This window comes from Lepidothrix coronata, unplaced genomic scaffold (assembly GCF_001604755.1).
Source record: "Lepidothrix coronata isolate B3197 unplaced genomic scaffold, Lepidothrix_coronata-1.0 Scaffold0, whole genome shotgun sequence".
Lineage (NCBI taxonomy): Eukaryota > Metazoa > Chordata > Aves > Passeriformes > Pipridae > Lepidothrix > Lepidothrix coronata.
The window spans coordinates 6,424,536-6,444,600 of NW_016690180.1; the positions used below are offsets into that span (position 1 = coordinate 6,424,536).

A 20,065-nucleotide genomic window follows, 5' to 3' on the forward strand; every position below is an offset into this window, starting at 1 on the left:
CTGTACAACATGTGTGTAGTAGTAGTCATGCCAATGAAAATACTACTTGCATGCAAAAACACACTCTGCAGCTCCATTCAGAGGTTGAATTTCCCTACCCACACAGATAACAACAGACGTTCAAGAAAAACAATCGGATAATTAGTTGGGATGAGGTTATACTCTCCAGACTTAATTCACTCATCTCACAGCTTTACTGGTTCTTAAGGTATATACTGGATTAAGATCAGGTCAGGTAACTGCTCCTCATTCTGACAAATCCATGACAGAGTAGGAAGTAAAGGATGGTAGACCACCTGTGGAGTCTAATAACTTTGTTTGTGGTCTGGAAGGAGCCTTCATTTTCTACCCATCTCCTTCAAATTAGAATTTATTTATCAGTGCTAAACTCAACTGGCAGTCATTTTTCCAGTGTCACCAGAAATTTTCCACATGAGTTTCACTAACCCTGCATATATGCTTCAATGACTGAATACATAAACAACCACCCTAGAAATAAAAATTGCCAGAAAAAAACAAGTTTTAATTTCAAATCTTGTCCCTCAAAGTGGAGGTGTGAGCCTGAGCTGTAATACAGCAGCTCAAATGAGAAGAGTGAAAGTCCAAAGTCTCAGAAGCACAGGTCCCAGCCAACAGTGGCTGGGCAGGAACAAAAGCTGGAAAAAATCCTTTGCTCTGGACGAAGAGGTGCCTGACAGCAGGGTAGAGGCAAGAAGACCTCTGATATGCAAACCCCTCAGATCAGAGCCAGGAACTTTGGCACCTGAGAAGGCAGAGGGCAAAGACCTCTAAGAAGGTCTTATATATGACCATGCAGGCTCTTCACGGGGATGTCTATGGAAAACTTCTCTGCTGCTTCCCACAGACCATAGAGCACTTCCAAGAGAAAAATCACATGAGCTACATAAAACAGAAGTGCAATATGGTGTATATCTAATCTGGCAGTAGCTTCACAGACAAGTCAGGGAAGGTTGAGAAAGGAGAAGATCTGGATAACCTTCAAGGGCACCACTCCACGCCTGCAGCCAGCAAGGCCTCAGCCTGGGGCCTGCCAGGGAGGTGCACATGTGGCTGGACTGGGTTGGCCCCACTGCCCACCCCCTCGAGGAGCACAGTCCTGAGAAGGTCATACAGCCCCCACCATGCAGCAAACACCAAAGTAGCCCCTCATCACACCATGGGGCAGCCCTCCTTCACCAGAACTAGGGGCCATGCTGCTGATGGCCTGGCCTCAGCTCCCAACACCTGGTATGACGCAGACAGATGTTCTCAGCTGTGGTGAGGAGTGGCTTCATTCCAAGGGCCCAGAGCTACACAGACAACAAACTCATTTACTTGACCCTTAGGAAATACCGAGCCAGCCTGGCTTGATGAACTGCTCCCTCCACTTTCCTCCTGGAGGTATTTAGACAGCCAGATAATGACACACAGGGTAAGTGTACACTCCAAACTACCCAGACAAAACCAGCCTGTAAATTACTGCAGACAGGCACTGGACTTCTCCTCCTTCCCAAACCCACCGAAGCACCCAACCCTAGGGCACAAGAGTGTGTGAAGGTCAAGTGTAGGCTATCACCAACAGGTTTGCAGAGTAAAAGGGACCCACTGGAGGTTGCAGTGCAAAGATTAATACAACTGACCTACTACATGAGGATGGATCTGTCCAACCATACACATCACTGTGTTGTGTGTAAATGCTGACAGGTTCTGCAGCCACAATCTCTTCCCCCCATGAATGTTGGCTCAATAGTCCTATAAATACAGATCGCTTCATGTCCCTCTGATGCACAGCACAGTATTGCACAGCTGGACTGGACATGTAATAGCCATGCTTGAGCTGGGGGGGAATATTTTTCAAAAACCAACACCACTTGCATGCAAAAACACTCTGGAGCTCCATTCAGAAGTTGAATTTCCCTACCCACACAGATAACAACAGACGTTCAAGAAAAACAATCGGATAATTAGTTGGGATGAGGTTATACTCTCCAGACTTAATTCACTCATCTCACAGCTTTAGTTGTTCTTAAGGTATATACTGGATTAAGAGCAGGTCAGGTAACTGCTCCTCTTCCTGTCAAATCCACCACAAAGTAGGAAGCAAAGGATGGTAGACCACCTGTGGAGTCTAATAACTTTGTTTGTGGTCTGGGTTTTGAAGGGAGCCCTTGGTTCTCTCCCCATCTCCCTCAGATGAAGATTTATCAATGCTAAATCCAATAGACCAATCCAATCCACCAGCGCCTGTTTTTCCAGCACGATCAGAGATTTTCCACATGTGGTCCACTAATCCTCTGCACAAACTCACATGACTGAACATACAAACAAGCAATACAATACAAACAAAAAATAACTGCCAGAAGGATTAGAAAAACAGAATTTCACATTTTTGTGGAACGTTTATGACTCTTACCTACTCTTTCCCCTAGCTCTCATCCTACCCATTCAGGTTAGGAGTTCAAAATTTTGCAACACTTATTATAAGGACTATCTAGCAAGTTGTTGGAAAGTTTTTAAAGGTGGTAAACAATGCAGCAGGGCATGACTTCCTCCAGAAGCACAAGAAATATGTTATGTACCGGAGCTGGGGAAAAAATGGAGAAGAGGGAACAAGCACACTGTGGTGAACTATCACTCATCTTTCAACATGACTGTGCTACGGTTCCTTGTACACAGCCTATGAATTCTCAGGAGAATAATTTACAAATGGAATTAATGCCTTCTGCAAAGAATTGCCACAATGTAAAGGGCTTTTTTTCCTCTTGCCTTCTACACTGCCAAGAAAACTATGGTAGTGTAAGGACAACAGGTTGTAAATGCAATGACTACTATATTTGCTTTGTATTATGCACCTAAATAGCAGTCTGTCTTCAAAAAAAGAATTAAAATGGTGTTTACAAAGATGAGAATGACTTTGTACCTTCTTTTTGGAGGAATAATTAAGCGACAGAAATCTGAGAGTTTAAGCAACAACTCGTAATCCAGTGCACTAATCCCCACAGCATGTGTCCATCTGCTCTCTCTTCATCTTTTCTCAGACTCACATCTGACACTGCTCCATTTGTACGGCTCTTCCAGGCCCACTGTTGCTCTTGGGCACTCCAGTGACATCAACCATGTAATCATAACCATGACACTAACACTAGTAATTCGGGAATCGGTTGTGTTGGCAGGCTACATGCCTGGGATAGTAAGAGATCTCAAAGTGCCAAACCCCATGGGATACAGTGTCTGCTGTCTCCTACCAGGGCTCTATGTTCAGCCCAGGCAGGACCATGACTTTACCAGTCACTAGTGGGACTGTAAACTTTCTGAGCAATGGGATGGAGGAACACACTGCTATGTCTCCCCTGAAGTTTTCCAGGTGTGGATGTGAATCCTTACTCTGTTACCTGACCCATACATGGGCATGCCTCCACCACCTCTCTATCTCCTTACAACTTGGAAAAGGAGGTGGACTGCTACTTCAATATTCATCTGAGTGTCCCCATCTCAGTGAGGGGGACACCTGACCACAGGAACAACTCAGGACGAGGAGAAGAGAGGAAACCCATCTTCTGCCCACATGGTTTCTGTGGACTCAAGTGGGTTCTGTGATCCCACTGTCAATCACAGACTGTGGATCCCACTGCAAAACATCCAACATTCCCCATACACTGCATAGCCAGAGTACCACACTGGGGCTCTAGAGGACCCACTAGAGTTGTCCTCAAGGGCAACTTGCAGGTGTAGTTATTATATGCTAACAAAAATAAGCTGAAAAAGGAAAATATTTCATAATTAACAATTAAAAAAAAAAATCACACAAATTGCCAAGCTCAGAGTTGGACAGCCCAAGATCCATTTTGGATGTATTAATTTTGTGTCCTACTGCTGAAAAGATTCACTTCCACCACTCTAGCTTCTCCCTGTAACATAACAAATTTGAGTTAAAAACTACAATGCTGGGATCACTTGTGAACAAGGCTGTGTAATCAAAAAAAAGAATATATGAATATATTACAAGCAGCTCCCTGAGCCCTAAAAATGAAGGGAAAGGGAGGAAAGAGAGGGATTACAGCAGTTGTAACTTCTGCATGCAGAAGGAACATCTGGAAAACCAGACTCAAGGAATTAGAAAATCAAACAGCTCTATATAATACTGATAGGAAATGCAGGTCAAATTGCAGGGATATGATTAAGGACAGCAGAATGTTCCTGTAACAATTAAGGGATGTGCAAACAAAAAAAGCTCTGACTAAGGAGTGCACCATCCTGGGGAAAAAATATGGTTTATGCTGGAGCTTTTCAGCCTCAGCACAACACTGCCGTAGCACGGAAAAGCACATCAAGTGCAAGTCCACATCACACTCACAAGCAACTAGAAACCATCTCCAGCTGCCAAGCAAACAAAGGATGTGGGACTGCCATGGAATAAGATGAAGAGTCGAGCACTGTGGATTTTATTCCCAGCTCTGCCACAGATTTCCTGCACAACCTTAAGCCAATAGGTTAGTCCCTCTGTGGCAGCTTCCTCTTTCAACTCTTATCTAAACATTAAAAGGAACAAGAAGTTTGTGGTAGCTCTACAACACAAGCTTCCAGAGAAAAATAAAACAAAACAAAAACCCCTGTGCCTTATCCCACCCCCATCCACATTAAACTCATCTCAAATATCTCCCAAGACAGAGGCACAGCACAGCTTCACAGTACAGCCACAAACTGCTCACATCCTGTACCAGCCTCTCTGCCAAGCCTATGGGACTGGCAGCGCCCTGACAACAGGTTCATTGCTGCTCAGCGAGAGCAAATCCTTTGCCCTGCCTCCCCCAGGGCTGGGACACATTGTGAGGGCACGGCAGTCTCTTCTGAGCTTCTGCCTTTTCTCCTTGCAGTTTCCATAACCCCCATAGTCATCATCATGTAAGCTGTACAAACACCGCACAAGGAAAGCTATGACCTGGCTGTGACCTGATCCTGACCATGATTTCTAAAGCAGTTAATGTTTTTCTATGATAAACGCACAGAGGAGCTAAACTTCAAGTGACAAAATGTCCGCAACTTTTGTGTAAGATTGTGGGGATTAGATACAATTGGAGAGTGCCTATGCATTCTGAGCACTGGGTTCATTTCAAAGGCTATCACACAGACCTCCCTCACCGCGGTTTCTCATCTACAACAACATAAGAGAGCAGAAACAAGAGATATGCATTATCAGTTAAAGTAGTAGCACTGTTGTAGATGCAAGGGTCCGGGGATATCAGCAAGACATGGCTTGCAGGGAGGTAATATTCCCTTTCAGCATACCCAAACCTCTTAAAAAAAATGAACATATTTTCAGACACACAAGTCCCCTGCAGGTCTGAAAGAAGAGGAGAAGCAAAAACATCTCTTTTACACAAGTGCAGAGGTTCTAGCCAGAAGCCTGCTCATTCTTCTCTATAGTATTTATATACGAGTCTAATTGAAGACTATCGCCCTTCCAACTCTGCCTCTTATTTGTTAAAGCCACTAAGACACTCGACATATGCTATGATGGACATGAATGTAAAACCCTTTCAATTATATTTTCTTCGTCCTGTCATTTCATGCCCCAAGGAAAAAAATAAAGCGTCAACTTGCATGTTAATTGCACTGAAACAACTTGAATTTAGTCTGATGTATAAAATCTCCCAGATTTTTCAAAGCAGAGATGCTATCATATGCTTACTTGTTTTGTTCCACTTCACTAAACAGACACTCTCCCTTATGCTAGATGAAAAGTTTAGCAATGGCAAATGTCAATTTTAAATGATTTGATCTGAAAGCTACATCAGAACCCATTTCAGCCAGGCTGCGGGGGAAAAGGTAGATAGCAGTACAGGCTCTTACTTCATAAAAGAAACCATCCATGCCAACGCCCATGTTAGTGTCTTCCTCAAAGACATAGTCCAAAAAAAACCAAAGACATGATTGTCCCTACAAGCGTCACAGACTCTCAGAATATATGAATGACACAAATCCTTGCTGACAAAATGCTGACCATCTCCTCTGCCCCAGCTTCATTTCAGAGACCAAAAAATAACTGTCACCAGACACATATTTAAGGGTCTAAGCTGATTAGGCTTCCCTGCAGAACCGAGCAGTTTGTTTCTAACCCATCTAACAGGGCCAGTGCTATCTGCTTACCAACAGACTCTTCAATGTTGTCTTTCCCAAGCAGAAACACCAAGCTCATGAGCTTGTGCTTGCTCTGAGGTTTTGTATTCTCGGTGCTTATATGTTACTAAGCAGAAAACCAGGGGAGAGGATTAATGGGGGCTTTGATTTTTAACCAGCTGCATGAGGGCAACCCCTGTCTTCTCATCCAGCCTCGCCTGCCCCCTCACTCTGAAAGGAAAGGGGGCAGAGGAAAGGCACTGTAGAGGGCAGAAGGCAGGAGCTCACCAGCCCAGCACTCAAAGGCACAGCCAATCTCACTCTATCTGCAAGCAGCATCAAGGCAAAACAGGGATCTCCCAACATAAAGAGCAAGTGTGGAACCAGCCAGCTGATTCCAATCCACGGCAAACCTGAGAGAGGAAGTGGCAGGAGGCTAGAACAATAGTTGTCTTTATCATCTGTGGAGGCATGAGCATGGAGAACCGGAGGCAGCCAGACCATGGCTGTGGCTGTGAGACGCCCCCCTTTGCAGTGATGCCCCACAGTAAGCTTTCAGCTCCCTAGTCTGGGATTGCTCCTACAGGGACCTCCCACAAGAAACAATTATGCCCTGGGAGGGCACTCCACAGACCAAGTAAAAGGCACTTGGTGCTTACCCCTTGCAGAGAAAACAGCTCAGGTGACTGAGCAGACACCCAGCTACACCTGAATAGAAGTTATGCAGCCCTCTGAATGAGATATGGTGAATCAGAAAGAGCCAGCATCAGAGACAGGTGGCACGAAGACAAATCCAGCCAGCTCTCCAGCCCCCGCACATCTCACTCTCCAAGAGAGACATTCACAGGATCTTCAGGCAGGATAAGCATGGGCACTTGGGCTGATCCTTTGCTTGTGGGTAGAAGCCAGCACATCCTCCTGCAGGGCATCTTGCCACAGCAATTAGTGATGTAGCTAGGAGTACTTTGCTTCTGTACTTTGGAAGCAGGCTTAGCAGAGCAGATTCTGCACATGACTTCCAAAACCACGTGAGAGCTGCCCTGTCCATGTAAGTGCAACACCACCAAGGCAGGGGCTGGGGAAAAGCAACTGCACCTTCCAGAGACAGAGATGTACCTTCCTTTTCCCCACTCGTTTTGTTTTCCCTTGCTGGCATGAGGAAACTCCAGCCATGGAAACAGGCTACTGTTCGTGCCTGCCGAGCAGGTTGCCCTTTCTGACAGGCATTCCTCACTCTGCTAATAGAGGAATTCGTAAAAGGCAGACACAGAATACAATATAATTCGAGTTTAGCACAATACTGAATGGCCACAGCAGGAACAAACACCATCCTCCTTTCCAAGGCTGAGTATGATACTTTCCTGAATCCTCTTTTTCTGAGAAGTCGTGGCTTTGGGGCTTTTTCTGTTGTTTTGAGGCTTGTTTTTTGAAGGAGCACCATATGCACCACAGCAGTTCAGTCTCTTATCTTGAAGTCATGAGCTACAACCTATTCTATATGATTAATTTTGTTATACCCCATTGATGCACTATGGTCTCTCATACCTAAACTTCCCACCACTGAAGGAATCTACAGGCAATGTACTAATGAACAAAACCGAATCCAAAGCATGACTGACCCATGTTTTTTTTTAACTTGAATGGCCTATGCTTAAAACAACTACCTGATAATTCTTATTCAAAGAGAAATACGGGACAGCTAAATATACAGAAGTAGGATTTGCAAAAAAAAAAGAGCAATTGTTTTCCACAACACTTGTCAATATTGAGATTTATACATTTAGACTGATCTCTACTTCTACTGAATTATTGCCTTCCTTTAATTTCCAAAATTACTTATTAACCAGCTGTTCCCACAGTTAGTTTTGTCAGCTGCTAGACACATAAATAAACGAATTATAAAATAAGTGTGGAGAAGGACTAGAAGGAACGAAGAAGCACGCTAATGCACAGCGTATTCATATTCAGCTGTCGTGCGCCCCATCTATTCCTTGAACGGCTCTTTCTTCTCACTTCTCTTTGCTGACATTTTCATTAAAAGGTGCAGTATCTTTCAACCTCCATTTTGAACGAATGTTCCTTGTAATGAGCAACAGGGGCTCAAAAGCATGTTTTCTGAAAAGCAGTGAAAGGTAGTTTTAATGAAGAGAAATGAGAAAACTGGAGAACAGTGAATCGTTTTGCAATCTGAATTAATGCCTATTTGGAAAAGGCTCAACTGAGGAAGGAGATGTAAGACTTCTGGCAAGGCAAATTCTAATTATTTCAAGTCTTGGCAGCATTTTTATTGAATTGTAGCAATTTCATTAAAAGGTGCACTGCTAATCATCTACATAAGGCCTCCAGAGGGGAAAATATACCAATAATTGCATAATTATATTATCATTGCTTGTATGATGGACCACATTAAATACCACACAGAGGAGCACTGCTTTTTACTTTCTCTAGATATTTAGTTCTGTACATTTTCCTAGAAGATTACAGAATAAAAATGAATGCCAGATTAACAAACACGTTCACCAAATTTTGTAGAAAAGACACAGCTACCTTATAGTCATAATACTTTGTATTCTCTTTTCACTGAAAAAGAATGACAAATTAATGGAAAAAAATATTGGGTTTAGTAATAAGATGCAGTATTTATATAGTTCCATTACTGAAATACAAGTCATTGCATCACATGTCATACAGCCACATGTGACTATTTAGGAAGCAGGTTTTAGAATATTTCCATATTTTCCCATATAAATTAAGTGTATCTATCCAGAGATTTCCAATAAGCCTGCAATAAGTTAGATTTCCTTTGTCTGACTAATGCACAAACTTTCCCACTAACTAAGGTGTTGGTAAAAAATTCTTGTAAAAGTGTTGTTTTACAGACAACACATACCAAAATAAACAAACATTTTTTTAATGAGGTACCCAGTATTAGAGAAGCATCTTTGTACGTGCCTTCTGAAACTGTGACTAGGACATCTTCTGGAGGAATCTTTGGCATGTTCTTCAAAACCTCCTCGGGTGAAAAATCTCACCTCAGACACCACACTAACACCCAGAAACATCTGTCACTGATTTTGTCTTAGAAATGTCTTAAATACCGAGACTTGGGTATATTTCTGACAATCCATTTCATTTCCCCAGTCTTCTGGCAAGGAGATGTAGAACTCAGCTGTTGAACTTCATCTCCAACGTCAGCAGAATTCCAACTTGTATTTTTTGCTTTTAAATTGTATTTTAAATTGTATTTAGTTTCTATTATTTCTTTTTTATAAGCCCTATCACAAACTGCATATACATGGCATATATATAGCTAGCTGCTTATTGAAAAGTGGTCCTCCCTCCTATTCCAGGAGAGACACGCAGAGGACGTTGCACTGGGTGCAGCCTGAGTACCTGCCTAAGCAGGGAATCCCATTTCAGCATCACTTCTGAATGTATCTAGATTATGGAAGGAGACCAGAAATACCGGGTTTACTTCTGCTCCTTCCATTTGTCCTCTTTTATTGTGCTGCATACCTCAAATCCCAGGGATGATAATATTAGCACTACTGCAAAGTCAGCAATTTTATGTATAATACCTGGAAGTTAGACATACTATGGAATAGGAAACTTCAACAGCTTGTGTTATAATGAACACTATTGGGACAAAGCTTTTATTTTGTAGAAGATAACATAATTTCTTTTCAAAGTTAAAAAGTTATGCTCATCCAGGCATAAAAATCACTTCCATGTCATACAAAATAGCAAACAAAGAGGCAGCAAAAATAGAGAATCCATCAGTCACTGAGCAGCAGAAAATAAATGCCTCAGTATCAGGTCCTAGCGCAGAATTGCATACAAATCCTACAAACAGAACCACTTTGGGTAAAAACACACTATTAAACCACATATTTAATTTAATATTACATTAAAAGTAAAAATACAGCATTTTTTATAATGCACATTTTCCTTTTAAAAGGGAAAAATATTCAACAGTGATTCTGAAAATACAATTACATAAATTTAAACTTACAGCTCCTCTTATCATTTAAAAAAATAAAAGAGAAAATTATTCAAGTTATACTTGCTGCCAACATTTTAAAGATAATCAAACTACTGGATTCATGGAATTCAGTCACTGAGCACCTATAGGGAGTGATAAACCAGCCTTTGGCATCTGGAGTTTCCTATCAGGTGCAGAGAAAATATTTTCTTTATTTCAGTTCATTCAGTACCACTTAATTAAGCAACTAGACCACTTAAAGGGGAGCTACTGATCAGGAGTTAAGAAAACCTCATGAATGTTTCCTTCCACTACCATTCTAAGAATAAAAAGAGGATGAGATGGACTATTTCTAAAATTTTTGTAGCATAGTGATTCAAAACCACCAGTTTTGACTACAGATAGGCCTTTCAGATGTTAATTCTTTATTTCAAAACATTTCTCAATGAGTTTTTTCTTCTGAATTGGCTGGCTTCTGTGTGGTACTATTTATCTAACGGAAGAACATTTCAGAATTCTTGTTTCCTTCATTGTAATCGATGCATATCATCAGTAAAAATCAATTATCTAATACAAGAAATGTCAATACTTTCTATTTTCATACTAAAACATACACATGAAGAATGAGTGTATATATAACAAGCTACATAATTGCTTAAATACAGGCACATTGATTAATCAAAGCGTAACTAACTGCAAAGGCTATATTTAATTAAAACTATCTCAATGGTAATAAAGGAGGTTAAAGCTTTCTTTACAAAATGATTAAGTACAAATGCAAAACAGTTAAAACGAGGCTTACTGTTGGCTGATTTAAATCATGATTAAAATCAGATTTACAATGCTTTGAATCAAATTGGAGCATGTAGTACGGGGGAGGTAACTTTTATTGAAGTGGTAACTATATTTCTCATGTGCAGTCAGATATCAATTTTACACATTGTATCTGGAGGAAATGAAAACCAGTCGGAGAGGGCTAACAAGAAGAGGACGAGGAGTTACTAAAGATACACTAAAAGAAAAGGCTAGAAAAGGTTTATCACAGAAAAGTGAAGTCAACACTGTTACATAGTCAATGTGTAAAATATTATTATAAATAGCACAGTGATCAGAAGCTCATTCTATCCAATAGACAGGGGGGGAAAAAAAGGATGCACTTAAGCAACCAGCAAGGGAGATAAGGTTAGGTATTGGAAGAAGCTTTTGACCTTTAACAACTATGTGCTGGAAAAAACACGTGGTAGACTCTGCACCACAAGTCTGCCTTACAGCAGGTTAGACATAGTCTACATGTTCTGTTTTACTACAGGGAAGAGCAGGGGATAGACCAGATTTCTGCAGGTATCCTCCAGCATTACTCCTACAGTTCTGTGGGAGCTTCCCAAGACTTGCCGTGTCTCATAGAAACCTGGTTGCAGGAGGCAGGTGAATGCATGATAAAGCCAGATTTCATTCAGAAAAGAGTGAGGTTTCCAGTCCTGAGGGCTGTGGACAAAACCTTCGACATGTGACATAACTGCTGCCATTAAGCCCTGAACAAAAAACAGATTAAGAGAGCCAAGAGCAAGTTTTAAATCTCGTGATACCCTTCAGCAGAAATCTAGTCGGTTCTGAACAGTCTAGGTATGTGAACATCCAAAATATTTCTATTACCCAGCTCACTGAGATGTTTCCTCCCCCTTCAAAGCATGCAAGCTCTGAATGACAGGTTACAACCAAAAAGCTTGATTTCTTTCTCCTGTGTGACTTTTGCACAAAGCCTTTCTGTAAAAGAAGTCCACTCCATGTCATAGAATCATAGATTGGTTTGGGTTAGAAGGGACCTTAAAGATCATCTAGTTCCAACCCCTTGCTGTGGGGGCAGGAACACCTTCCATTAGACTGCATTACCCAAAGATCCATCCAACCTGGCCTTGAACACTTCCAGTGATGGGGCATCCACAACTTCTCTGGGTATCCTGGTCCCGCATCTCACCACACTCACAGTAAAGAATTTCTTCATAACACCTAATCTAAACCTCCCCCCTTTCAGTTTAAAGCCATTACCCCCTGTCGTACCACTATGTGCCTTTGTAAAAAGTCCCCCTCCAGCTTTCTTGTAGGGGCCCCTTTTGGTAGTGGAAGCCGTCTCTTCTCCAGGCTGAACAACCCCAACTCCCTCAGCCTGTCTTCATAGGAGAGGTGCTTCAGTTCTCTGATCCCTCATGAGGAATATGTTCACCCAGCATAAGCAGAGGAACACTGCTTAGCTTAAAACAATTACTGATGGGAAAAGAAAGGAGATGCAAGACTAACCTGGTATTTGCCAGGTTCCCAAAGAACATGTAAGAGATGCATCTCTCTGATTTTCACATTTCCCTGCCAGTTTTCATCTCTTATTAACTTAAATCAGACTGTGCATCCTCTTTATCACTTAGATTTTCAACCGTCAGTGCCTAGTTGACCAGAGAATTCTTTTCCGTATCAAATATTTAATGATCATGTTATGTGATCACAGATTCAACTGTCAAGATGGCATTTAAAATTATAGACATTTAATGTGGTCAGCACACCCCCCACGCTCCCCACCCCCAGTGACACAAAAACCTGTAGCTCATGTTATCAGTGATGCTTCATTCTAGTTTAATTTCCAGGATCCACATGGAGCATCCCAGGAGTTGCATAGCATAATAGCAACATTAGAAACTTTTCTGTTATTTACATGCCTGTTTGCTGTTAAAGCCAAGAGCTGTGCTGTTAAAAAAAAAAATAAATAAAAATTCTTTGGACATGAAAAATTGTCATGGGTTTACTCTGGCTCAATTTTTCAAACCCCCACAAAACTATCATTAAAAATCCATTAAATCTGAAAACTTATGTTTTCAGAATAAATCAATATAACCCCCTAGAGTAAATCCACTGGGAGAATAACATTTACTGTGCTTTCTAATTGGTATACCCTAGAAAAGAGGAGTCACATTCTCCCTTCAAACACAGATATTTACACTCTCCTTACGCTTTTATCACTAACGGCAGCAATCTTGGCCAGTGGACAAACAATACACTTCAGTTGTCATTAGGTTTGGCAACCAGCCAAGGAGACTGCTAACACACATAAAATTACGTTCATTTATGACTGTTTGTAGGATTCATTGTCAAAGAGGGTCCTGTTGGAAAAAACCTTTCTGGTTTCCTAAGAGTCACTGAAAAAGCCAAGCACAATGCTTCTGCAGTAAAATAATATAGAAGAATAGTAGTAATTTTAAAATTCCTTTCATTTCAAGGTCTAGTAATTTCTATGTGCATTCTCTTCAGATTTTTTTAATAAATGTGCAAAATATGTAACACACTGAAATCTAGTGTGAAATCCACCACTTTTACTAGATGTCTTTACCATCAGCTCTTCTCTCCTGCCAAAGGTTACAATGAACACCTTAAGCCCTGTTATGGCTGAGAAGTCTGAACCAGGGAAGATAAGTTTCTAAAGGACACAAACGTCAGCAAGGGGAGTGGGGAGTAGTCAGAAAGACATTCAGAAATTTTTAAAACCCAAAGTTTTATACTTAAAGTGAGAGGGTGTTTACAGTAAATATAATGCATTAGGATATCAGACCTCATTTCCTCTAGCCATTCTCTGAACAGCTGAAAGAGACTTAAGGAAATGAGTCAAAATCCTGGAAGATGTTTGTACTAGTTGAAAAAGAAAACAACATCTGTAAAATCATGTGTCACAACCATACAGCAAGACAATGTGCAACACTTGATCTCTGCAAAGGCATTCATCTTTGTGGACAGAGAAAAAAAGTTGAGAAGTGGCTTAACCTTGAGCAATTACTGCCTCTCTTCTACAAAACTGATGAGATTATATCAGTCGTTGTGTATTGTAGATAAACATGTATGTTGTTGAAACTCTTTGATGCTGTGTCATTCTCTTTTTATCCAGAATTTGTAATTCCTTACCTTCAGAATACACCAGGGTGTTTACTGTTCGGTCTAGAAAGCAGCTTTCCTTCAAACTACAAATGTCTAGTATTTGGTATTTAGTTTGACATCTCCAGATATGCCTTAAAAATCTTTCTGATAGCTCACACAATCCAAATTATAGTTCAGACTGAAATCAAAAGACTATAAACGTATCATTAGAGTCTCTCAGAACGGACCAGAGAATGAAAAGGACAAATTACACTACAAAGACCTCCTACTGACTTGAATATGACTCAGATGTTCCTCCCAAGACCTGTCCTAGCTTGTGTTTACATGTGCTAAAGACATATCCCTTCCAATTCCACCTGTGCCCTGGTGCAGCATATCCCTTCTAGAGGTGACACAGGATCCTGTGATTAATTCAGGCACCTGCAAAGAAGCATTACTGTTTGGACAATCAGTGATAGATTTCTGGGAGAGCTGAAGCAGGATGGAAAACCCACAGAGAGCCAGTAAAACTTAACAGTACTACAGCTGCTGTCATCTGTTGACAAGAGGCTCTCTCTGGCAAAATAAGCACATGGAAATGCCTCCAGTCTCTATGAATGGTATTTAAACAGGATGCAAATGGGAGTCTCACTTCTTGCCAAATTTGTCACATTCTTTATTATAAAGCCTGAACAAAAATCACTTACGCACTTGCTGGCAGAGGGTTCCCGGTTGTAACGCAGGAAAAAGAGTTGAATATTGAGCAATCTTCGACATTCCCATTCCTCTCCTGGCAGTGGCCTTGGGCCACATTTCTGTACAGGAGAATCTGCACTTCCATGAGGGAGGGTGGAAAAGGAGAAGAGGAGAGCAGAAATGGAAACAAGGGAGTAGGGAGGGCAGGATACTCAGATGGCTTGAGGGGGGTCAAGGCAATGACTGAGTGAAAGCAATCAGAATCCTCATCAGATTCAATCTTCCTCCTTCAAGCCTCCTCTCTCGTGGCTGACAGGTAGCAGGAAGCATCATGAAAACATTCTTCCCTCTGGGCACAGGGAGAGTCTCCTATTACTCTGTAGCTGACTGAAAAAAAAAAGGTTGCACTGATGGATGCTGAAAGGAACCAGGCCCGGTCTTCCATGACCAAAGGATGGAAATGCCAGAGACTCTGTTAAGAGTACTGGGCAGTGGGGGACAGGGCAAACCCTGAGAGAGGACAGAAGAGGCAGACAAAAGATCATTCCAGAATATTGGATCAAAATGAGGATTAGGCAATTCCCAAATGGAAGGAAGTGTGGAAGCATATGTTAGGATGCAAGAAAAACAAAAAGTAGAAAGGGGCTATGGACAGAAGAGATGAATGGTTTACCCTTTGAGAAGCTATGTTAAGCTCTGTTTTCTACATCCTTCTTCCCTGTTTGCAACCAAAGGAAGAAGCTCTTGACCAACAGCCAAAGAAAAATACTTAATATAAATGTGTATACTGATAAACAGGATAGGTCTCAATAGGGAATGTGGGAGATTATCCTGGCCAAGTGTCTGCACTGAGGCAAACCCAAAAGTAACCCAGGATCATGCCAGCTCCAGAGCAATCCAGAACAGCAAATTAGCTCTGTCCTGCCTGTCACTTCTGATGTTCCCTAGGCAGTTGCAAGGACAGGAGCCATCACTCTGATACCTCCTCCAACACCACAAAACTAGCCCGGAATACTCATACACTCACACATCTGTGTGATACGCAGATGAGACGCATACATACCCAAAGACAGTTGTCTTTTGCAGCAGCAAGTAATTTCTGCCTACAACACGGTGTGTTTTTGTTTACACAAGTTTGTCTGATGTACCCCTGAGGTGAAGTCTCCCACAGGTTAAGTGTATGAATCCAGAACAACAGGAAGGATCATGACAAAGGCTCCCTCCTTACCTCTCCAGTACTCTGGAACTTGCATCTCTGTCTTCTGGGAGATGCTGCCAGTGTGACCTGTTCCCCAAGCTCTCTTTAAGGACAGTCTAACCATACGATGAAGGATAACCTTCAAGTGCAGGTAAGAAATAAATGAAGTAAAGAAAGTTGGCAGGTATTGATCATTTCAATATTTTTTAAATTTCTTTCTAGGAATAGCTCATTGGTAGGTGACTTTCCCATCCCTGTGGCCACAGCATTTTGCAGCCCTATGTGGATATTTCTTAATAGGAAAGTCCAAATTTTCAGATACCACACTCTCATTCAGATTATCAATGAACAAAAGGGAGCAAACACAAAAAGTTACCTTAACAAAACTACAAACAAAAATATTCATAAATTAGTGAGTGACTCCCTCACATCCCTAAGTAAACTGCTTACAAAAGGAAATATAAATTGTCACCACAGTTAGTTACCGATGTTTTAGTTGTATTTGCTCCCAGCAGCATGGGCAGAGGCTGGCGGAGCCCTCCCAGACTGTCTCACACAGGGTGCTCTGCAAGGCTCCTCTCTGCTGGTGGCAGCAGACGTTAAACACCTAACGCCGTGAATCGCTTCCCTAGATCCTCAGTTTGCTCTGAGGTAAGTAGTAAAATAACCTTTCACGTTATCTGCTTTCAGACTTATATGCCCAGGGCCAAATTCCTCCACGGGTCTAGCACCGACCTCCTTACAGCACCTTGCTCTGGACACTGCCAAACTCCTCGTAAGCCTAGAAACCAGGCAAGGAGTTGCACGGCGACTCCGAAAGCCATGTGCAAAGTTGCCCAGCGCTACAGCTAGATGCAGTATTTAAAAATCACTAGCCCTGTGCGCCAGGGCTGTCAGGTCAGGCAGGTAAACCCCCTTTTTAGCAAGGAGTGGAAGGGAACCTCCGACACACCAAAGTTTTACCACCGGCTGACATCCCGAAGGCCTGAGCGGCACCGCTCACCCTCCCCTTCACCGCGACAGTCCGTCAGTGCCAGAGCATACCGGATCCGATGCCCCGTCCCGCGGCGAGCGCCACACCTCGGGGAACGGCGCCCATCAGCCCGCCGGGGAGGCTTCACCCCGCCGGGGCGCGCTGGACACCTGACGGAGGACGCTCGTTCCTGCCCATTGTTCAACGAGCACTGAACCGCGGGGACATTTTGTACCGATCACCAGATAGTTTATTGTCAAAACAGCCCGGCGGAGGAGATGGGGCGGGGGAAGGGGGTGGAGGGGTCCCTGCCTGCGCCTCTCCTAGCCCCAGATACCCGCGCACAGCAAACAAAGGACTTTATTTTCCCCCGGCGGGGCGTCCAGCAAGGGCAGCGCGGGGCGATGCTGGACACACCGTGGGCTGCCGCTCGACCTCCGCTGGAAGGGGCCGCCAGAGCTGAAGTTTTCCCCGCCGCCGCCCGCGCCGGCCCCGGCCCCGCCGGGCTCCGCGCCCCCCGCGCCCGCGGCTCCCACCTGCGGGGAAGAGGCTCAGCAGCAGCAACGCGGCGTGCGCCAGCTCCCGGACGAGGTTCGCGCCCTCCATGCCGCCGCCTCCACCTCCACCACCACCCCCCGCTCCCGGTGCGGCTGCCGCTCGCACCGCCCGGCGCGCAGAGATGCCCGAGCCCCCGCGGGAGGGTGCCGAGTACAGCCGGCCCCGCCCCGCTGCCCGCCCCGCGCCCCCGCCCGCACCGCGGGGATGGGCGCAGGTGAGCGGCTACCCCCGCCCCCCGGTGTAAGGGGAGCGCCCCGGTTTGCTTCGTTTGGGCACGACATAGAGATACCTGAACAAAATGATTTAAGAAAGGAAGACCCCAGTGGCCACCACACAGTGCTGTGGTGAGGGAGAGCTTGCCCTCCTCGTGGGGCAGCATTCTGCACCGCCGAGCAACCCCGAGGGATCGGGGCCGTGGGGCTGGGGAAACCCAGGTGGTAGTGTGGTCCGGAGGAAAGTGGCAGGAAGCGGCCAAGCTGGGGCCTGGAAGCGGAGGGAGCACCCCTTAAAGGGCAGGTACAAAGCCATTTGCCTAGCTCTAAAATCCTCACTGAGAGTTCCTGGAGATGTTAACAGCAGATTCCGTGGGCACCGAAGCTATCGCTTCCAACGTGGCTCGCACTGCTGAGATCAGCTGAGCCCGCTCTGGGCTGCCGCCTATTAAGGGTCAAAGCACCTAGAGTGAGACTTAAAAGTATATGCTGTGACACAAAGGGAAGATTTGAAAGAACTGACTGATTTGGTATGGAAAAGAGAAAGCTGACAGGGAACTTAAACATGGAAAAGGTTCTTACAAAAAAGATTGTGAGCAATTGTTTTTCATGTCCCTCAAGGGCAAGATAAAAAGTAATCCAGTTAGTTCTCAGAAAAAAAATCACTTAAGTGTAAGGAAGGCACTTGCAAAGAGAAAAGAGAATTTAGTCTACAAATGCATTGCGGAGAAGAGGTTGTGGAATCCCACAGAGGGAGTTTTTCAAGCACCAATGAGACGACTGACAAGGAGGATCTGGGAGCACTCGCTTCTGTAGCTGCAGAATTGGAGTGGAGCTGCTCTTCAGGCAGAAATAACACAAACTACAGAAACGTCTGGCTTTAACACTGCTTTTTCAGTCAGTGTCACACACTGCTGAGGTGAAAGAAAGGTATGTGGGTGACCCAGGCAAAGAAGTAGTCCATGCATTGGCCAGCTATGCTCTGCCCAGGTATCCACAGACAGCACTTGAGCAGGCAAGTGGGCGAAGGACACACGGACTGTCAAAAAACCCGTATCAACACTTCTGGATGTACAGAAATACGTAGGGAACACATGGCAAAACCTTCACCCACGGAAAAGCATAAATGTAGACTTCTTGAAACATGTCAGTACAGATCAGAAAAGTTATTGAAGGTAAATTATTCCTTTTTTTTCTTCATCTTTTTTCCTTTTTCACTCTTGTCAGTTTTTTTCCCAAGGTTAACAGCACTGTCCCACATGGTCCAGCATGAGATGAAAGTCTTGTCTTATATGTTTAAAATGGCTCTCTCCATTTCTTTACTCTCTTTCATCTCTGACAGCCAGTCTCCTTTGATGGTGAATCCTTCCTCTGCTGCAAAATGGAATACTTTTTTGTTAGCGCACCAACAGCTGAAAACTCAAATAGTGTTCTAAAATCATATTTCTTACTGGGTGCTAGTCTCATCAAATTAATTCTAGGGAGGAGAAAAATAATACTGAAATACTTAATTTTTTAGTGAACTACAGATTTTCCAGTTGTCTTTGGTTTCTGCTTCTGTAGGAAAAAAAATAAGCTAGAAATTTTTTATATATATACTTGGAAGATTTACAGTTTAATTTCTTAAAGATGCAAAGGCAACACAGAGTATGCTATGAGAGGTTTTCACTGAAGCATTATCAAGGAACATGTGATGTTGTTATTGTGACAGGTTTCTCCCTGTTCTCCTTGATTAGTGCTCTTTCAGTTGGTGGCCTGCCTTTAGGTCCTGCACATCCCTGATCACATGAAGCCAAACTCCGCGTGGCCCTGCATCATGTGCCTTATTTTCACAAGCATTAGCTAAATGTTAGATCTCAAAATCAAAGTGGCAACAATATTCCATGTGCTTTGCCTGGCTATAAATAGCTGCAGTAAGTGGGAAACAAAGGTGAATTGGTTTGAACCTTGCCACTTCATTTACTTTTAATAATCATAGTGATAAATGGAGTTGCCCTTTCAAATGTATTACATTGAATGCTTTAAGTTCTTTTGTCTATATTCTGTTTGGATTATAGAAGAAAAAGAAAATTTCTTAAGCAGCAGAGTTTTCTCTTAGGTCTTTTTTCTATCTTTGTCCAAAAAGTGTAAGTTTAAACCAGAAAGGTTCTTCTCTGGCTTTGCAGCCAGCCCACATGTTCCTCTCTTTGGTTCTCACTGTGGTACTGTTGGCAGTATGTTAGGACAGGTAATGCTGTCTCCCCTCATCGTCTGCTGGAGCCAACTTGCACTAGGCTGATATTTGGGGAGGTGTGGAACAAAAGGAGAGAGAGATCTACAGACTTTGGAGACAATGCATATAGATTTGGAGATAAGAATGATAAGCTTGGAGAAATATGTGAAAATATATTTGAAAAGTTCACTTCATCTTGAAATCCTGAAAGTGATTTAACATTTAT

General features: G+C 43.2%; 1 protein-coding gene across 4 annotated transcripts in view; it reads right to left on the bottom strand.

The window, feature by feature from the left end:
- Positions 1-17,478, bottom strand: part of KIT (KIT proto-oncogene receptor tyrosine kinase) — a 57,276-nt gene extending 39,798 nt beyond the window's left edge. For 2 of the 4 annotated variants that reach the window (XM_017806039.1, XM_017806032.1), the window contains exon 1: positions 998-1,235. In XM_017806039.1, the coding sequence (XP_017661528.1) occupies positions 998-1,130 (133 nt within the window). In that variant the 5' untranslated portion in view covers positions 1,131-1,235. Of the gene's footprint in view, positions 1-997; positions 1,267-17,393 lie in introns of those variants that run through there. The other 2 variants (XM_017806046.1, XM_017806052.1) reach the window with 2 other exon arrangements.
- Positions 17,479-20,065: the final 2,587 nt, after the last annotated feature.